This window comes from Phaethon lepturus, unplaced genomic scaffold (assembly GCF_000687285.1).
Source record: "Phaethon lepturus isolate BGI_N335 unplaced genomic scaffold, ASM68728v1 scaffold32913, whole genome shotgun sequence".
Lineage (NCBI taxonomy): Eukaryota > Metazoa > Chordata > Aves > Phaethontiformes > Phaethontidae > Phaethon > Phaethon lepturus.
In genome coordinates, this window is record NW_010527514.1 from 371 (window position 1) to 5,946 (window position 5,576).

At 54.9% G+C, this 5,576-nt stretch overlaps 1 protein-coding gene across 1 annotated transcript in view; it reads left to right on the forward strand.

Annotated features, from left to right (window-relative positions):
- LOC104617959 (zinc-binding protein A33-like) overlaps window positions 1-4,574 on the forward strand; it is a 4,888-nt gene extending 314 nt beyond the window's left edge. The window contains exons 2-6 of the mRNA XM_010283412.1: window positions 584-679; window positions 2,393-2,626; window positions 3,034-3,053; window positions 3,805-3,920; window positions 4,030-4,574. Coding sequence (XP_010281714.1) covers window positions 584-679; window positions 2,393-2,626; window positions 3,034-3,053; window positions 3,805-3,920; window positions 4,030-4,574 — 1,011 coding nt within the window. The remainder of the gene's footprint in view (window positions 1-583; window positions 680-2,392; window positions 2,627-3,033; window positions 3,054-3,804; window positions 3,921-4,029) is intronic.
- The last annotated feature ends 1,002 nt before the right edge of the window (window positions 4,575-5,576 follow it).

Genomic DNA, 5,576 nt, shown 5'->3' on the forward strand with positions numbered 1-5,576 from the left:
AGCCCTGTGCGGGCAGCCAGAGCCCACCACCCCCTCCTCCCACAGTCGGCTCCCCTGCCCTGTGTGTGCTTCACCTGGCCCAAGCACAGTGGCAGCTGTTTCTCTTCCAGATTCATTCCCTTTTCCTATCTCCTTCCAGCTGTCTATCTTTTGGACACTTTCTTTTCTTGCGTTTGTTTCCCTCGCTGCTGTGCCCAATTTCCATCGCAGCCTGGTTGTTTCTCTCGTAGGGACCACGCAGCCAGGGGTGAGGGCCGCCTGTGCCGGGCGTGCCGCCTGTGCCGGGCGTGCCACTTGAGGGGCCAGCCCCTGCACAAGTCCGTTCACAGCACACAGATTTTAAATTTTCTGCAAGCAAATAGCCCAGGCTGGAGCTCTGAGTCTTAAAAATAAATTTGTTTCAGTATGTGCACACACAGGTAGTTTTCAAGCCTGTACACCAGGTACTTTCTTCTCCTTACTGCCTTTATAAGAAATCCTGTTGCAACTTCCCTCTAATGCTGGCCTCAGGAATTGGGATTGCTCCTGAGTCACAGCAGAGTAGTGAAACAGTCTCCTCACCTTCTTTTCCTCATTCCTGCAGAAGCACCTGGAAGATGCTTTGCAAGCTCGTCAGAAGGAGATGGAGAACTTCTTGCAGAGGAAGCGTGTGATGCAGGAAGATATCTGTGGACTGATGGTAATGCCCTGTGATAGCTGCTTTTTGTACAGCCTCTGCGTTAATGTTCATGGAGGATCTGTATATCACTTCAGCTGAGGTTTAGCTCAGCTTCCAGTAAAAACCTAGATGAATAACTATGGGATCTGAACAACCTCCCCTGCACGTAGGCCAAAGCCCATCACTACGCAATATTCAGTGGAGGCTTTGGGAAGAGGCATTAAGCACTCATTAATGCAGCATTTACAAGGTGTGTTGGCACAGTAGAGCTGAAACAAGGGTGAGTGGTGAGAGCTGTCGGCCGAGTAGCCTGTTCTGGCCCTGCAGTGCTGCCACTTTGGGAGAGGGTTAATTCTTGGAAGCTCTAAAATCCTCTTGTGTGTCTGAAGGGATGGCAGCAAAGCTGAAGGAGCTGGGTCTGCAGCAATGTTGATGCTGCAGAGAGCAGTGGCCTTGTCGCAAGGACCTTCTTTAGATTCACTGCGAAGCTCTGAGATGATGTGAGGAGCCTGAGTGCTCTCTCTATGCTTGAGTGGCATGAGGCTGCCTCCGCATCACTGATCAACGGAGCAAGAACAGCCACAGGCTGACTGCGCTTTCTTCTTGGGTGATATAAAAGTATTAAATGCCAAGGAAGGAGGGTTTAAGGAAAACACAAGTAGTTCAGAGGTGAGTTAAAACTGATGGGAGTCTGTCTTCTGACCAGAGCCTCTGATCCCTCCTGCCTGTGCTGTGTTTCATACCTCTATCCTACTGCCAGATTTGGACTAGACCTTTGAGGTTACTGAAGAAGTGTTAGCAAATACATGCCTGCGGCTGACATCCCATTGGAGTGAAAGAGCTGACTAAGAGGTGCTTCAAGAGCAAAGGAGCAAATTGCTGGTCTTAACAGGAGGGAGGCTGTGCGTGTCCTTTGCAGTTCTGGTGTGTCAGCACAAGCACTTGCTAGAGCAAAGGGAGGCTGGGGTGCCGTGCGAGCTGATGAAGCTTCAGGTGTAATCTAGGGGACATGGGTTTTCTGCTGGTGGAAAGGGATGTGCGTTTAGGAGGTGCTCCTCAAGAAAATGATGGGGGCTAAGGTTGCACTTGGAGATTAAAAACTTAAAGACTGGAAAAATAAGAAGTCATGGGTTGTCTCTTGTAAACAGGCAGGAAGGCAGTGCGAGCACAAGGTTGGCTGGCTGACTTAACAGCTGGAAAAAATAACCTCTGAACAGAGCTGAATGGGACTTTATCAGCTTTAACTACAGAGTTTAGTTTGTGCAGCTCCTCTGTCTCTCCCATACAAATAGGGGCCCTGAGAGACACAGGCAGAAAAAGAGCAAGTTATCAGTGTCAGGCAGCTCTACCCAGGGTCTGGCACAATGGGAAATAAATCCTAACTAACCTAAACAGCTGAGTCTGCGGCTCCAGGAAAGCACAAGAGCTCCAGTTTTGCACACAAGCAAATTGCTCGTGGTTTGGGAGAAGGCTGTGGGCTCCCACTGTGGCTGTGTGCAAGGATTTCTAGGCCAGGTGACTGAGCCATTGGTGGAGCTTGTTCTTGGCTTGCTTGCCTCTGCAGCCTTAAAAGTTGTCCTTGTGTCCTGTTTTCCATTAAAAAAAGGCATGGGTATGTCTGAGACTCTCTAATTTCCAGGACTTTGTAAGCAGAGTAATGGGCCCAGCCATCCTGTGCACCTACTTGTTTGTTTTAGATGCCAGACTCATCATCTGCCTTTTCCCTTTGCTCAGAAGGTGTCTGGGGAGCTGAACTTCAAGATCCGGGCAGAGTTTGCCCGCCTTCATCAGATCTTGGAGGAAGAGGAAAGAGCTGTGCTGGCAGAGCTGGGTGAAAAGGAAGAGCAGTCGCTGGCACGGCTGCACGGGGATGTCCACCGGCTGGAGGAGGGGATGTCAGTGCTGCAGAGGGACATAGAACGCATTGAGCAGACCCTGAGCAAGATGGACGAGGTGTCGTTGCTGGAGGTGAGAGTGTTTGGCTGACCCTGGCAGGAGGCTGAGGGGTGTTTCAGGATCTGAATTTGGGATGGGGAGAGTCCTAAATGACAACACTAGGCTGTACCTCAAAGTCATTCTCGCTGCCATCCATCCTGATGATCTACCCAATCCCTTGGAGCCTGGAGGCTTTAGCCACAAAGGCTATGGTGATCTCTCGGATGTGGTGGCTCTCGGGAACCTTCTTCCTTCTCTGTCACACCTGTGAAATTGCCTTGGACACAGTGCCCAGGCAGTTTCCCCCAGAGTGGGGGTCCTGGCAGATTGGTTTCCTATCTCTGTGCTGTGTGACAGCAGGAGGCAGGACAGGGAGCTTATTTGTACAGCTGCATGAATTACAGACAGTGACTGCTAATTCTCTCTGCTCCTCACTGCAGGTGGAGAGCCTGGATATCAGGTATGTGTCTGGCATGAAAGAAGGTGATTCCCTTTTCAGGAGCTTATCTCTGTCCCTGGCTGGGACCACATGGGGGAGGGATCTTAAGTTTTAAAAGCATCACAAATTGCTCAGTGAGCTGCTGGTGCTGTGCCACGTGGGGGCTGGCCCTGGCATATGCAGGATGCTCTCCTCAGGGAGCGCGCACGTTGAGATGGCTGGGCTGGAATAGCAGGTGGAGGAGCCCTGCACGCTACAGGCAGGAGCAAGGCTGATGCCGCAGCCTTTGTTTGGGTGCTTTGGCTTCTCCCTGCCCTCAGCTTCCCATGGCTCACAGGGCTGCAAAAAATGACCCCAAGGTGCATGTTTGAGGCTGCGAGTAGCTGAGGGACAGAACTGCCAGAGGGGAGTGTGTCCCTGTCCCCTTCCTGCCCAGGCGCTGGAGTGGAGTGCAGCCCTGCGCCGCAGGCCTGGCCTGTTCACTGGTGCGGGAGTCCCGCTTGGGTGCGCTGGGTGCTGGTCGGCCAAGAGTCAGTGCTGTGTGAGCGGTGCTGCTGAATGTGTCTTGGTCTGCAACACCTCTGTCCTGAACCACTTGCTGTGCTGAGGGTAGTGCCACTCTGGGGGGAGCAAGCAGCCACCAGACAGGTTTGCGTCCCATCTTTACCGAATCCATCACATGCGGTGGCGTGCTGCAGTCCTGGCCATGCTCTTCCCGCGTGCCTCGCTAGCGGCACGGCAGAGGGGCCAACTGCTGCTCTCTCTGCCCCAGACCCTCGCTGCGTGTTGAGACCCAGCCTGCCTTTGACCTGGAGCACTACAGGGACAGCTGCAGCGGCCCCTTGCAGTACATCTTCTGGAGACAGATGCTGCGGTCCATCTGCCCTGGTGAGTGGATTGGTGTGAGCGGTGGAGTGTTTTGGATGGTGGCAGGGCTGGAGACTCTCTGCAGAGGGAATATGCAACTGGTAAAATGCCGTACTCGATGTCTCCACAGCTCCTGCCCCACTCACCTTTGACCCTGAGTCAGCCCACCCCAACCTGGTCTTCTCCAGAGACCTGACAGCAGTGACAGAGAGAGATCGAGCCCAGCCTGTCCCCAGCAGCCCCCGGCGTTTCCGTCAGTGTGTCAACGTCCTGGGCTCGCAGACCTTTGACAGCGGCCGGCACTACTGGGAGGTCTGGGTGGGCAGCAAAACCAAATGGGACCTTGGGGTGGCTGCTGAGGCTGTGGACCGGGCAGCGAAGGTCAAGCTGTGCCCAGAGAATGGCTACTGGACACTTCGCCTGCGGAACAGGACGGAGTACTGGGCCACCACCACCCCCTGGGCACGCCTGACTCCCCGCCGCCCCCCCCGGAAAGTGGGGGTCTTCCTGGACTGCCAGGAGGGCACCGTCGCCTTTTTTGATGCTAGGGACATGTCCCACCTCTTCACCTTCCACCAGGTCTCTGCAGAGAGATACTGCCCCTTCTTCAGCACCTGCTTCAGTGATGGGAGGGACAACATGGAGCCCATGCGCCTCTGCCACCTGGCCCTGTGAGGGATGGGGAGGAGCAGGGCGCTTTGGGGACACCAGTCTGGCTCCTGGTCTTTCCCTGCTATGCTGCTAGTGGGCTGCCTGGGGCCGTGCTAGAGGCTGATCTTGCACACATGGACCTGGTGGGTGTTGGAGGGGCTGTTTTGGTTTTGGGAGGGAGGGGGCAGATGAGTCTCTTCCCAGCTCCTGTCTGCCCTCCCTTCTCTGTGCCATGGGCTGTGGGTGCTGCACTGCATTCCCAGAGGTGCCTGGCACCCCTTGAAGAACAACATTTGATGCCCAAGTGTTGCACAGGTCAGTAACTGCAGTCGCAGGGCTGCTGTGGAGGTGGCCACAGGCTGCTTGCACCTCCTGTCCCTTTACACTCCCACCCATAAACCCTGTGGGGGAGAGCAGCGGTCCCCGAGCACCATCAGGTGTTTCTTGACACAACTCTGCGTTCCGGCAGTGGGCAACCTCTGCGCGTAGAGCTTTGTGCGGAAGGGCTCCGGGACAGCGGCAGAGGGAGCTCGGTGCACAGCATGGGACCTACTGTGGCACTGCCTCCCGTGTGCTCTGTCACCATTAAAGCTCATTGGAAATACCAGTGCCTGCTGGACCTGCTCCTGGCTTGCATGTTGGGGGGGATCTACTGCACTGGGGTGTAGCACAGCCTGGGGGCACAGAGCAGCCCAGGAGGCACAGAAGAGCCTCTGCTCTCACCCAGCCGTGTCCTTGGAGCGCTTCCCCATGCATCTTGCAGGGGCTCTTGTCCTTTTGCTCACCCCCCCCTCTGTCAGGCTGCTTGAGAAGAAGGTGGGAGTTCGGCAGTCCTGTGGAGTTGGGGAGCTTTGCCTTAAGACCACACCTGGCTTTAGGCTCTTGGGTTTTAAGATCCCGTCTCCTCTGGCCTGCCTGGCTCTAAAGGCTTTGTATGTATGAAAAATGCAAAGTCCTATTTCTGGACAACTTCATAAAAGCCTCGGTGATCCTAGCATGGTGGTGTCCCCACGTTCTGCCCCGGGG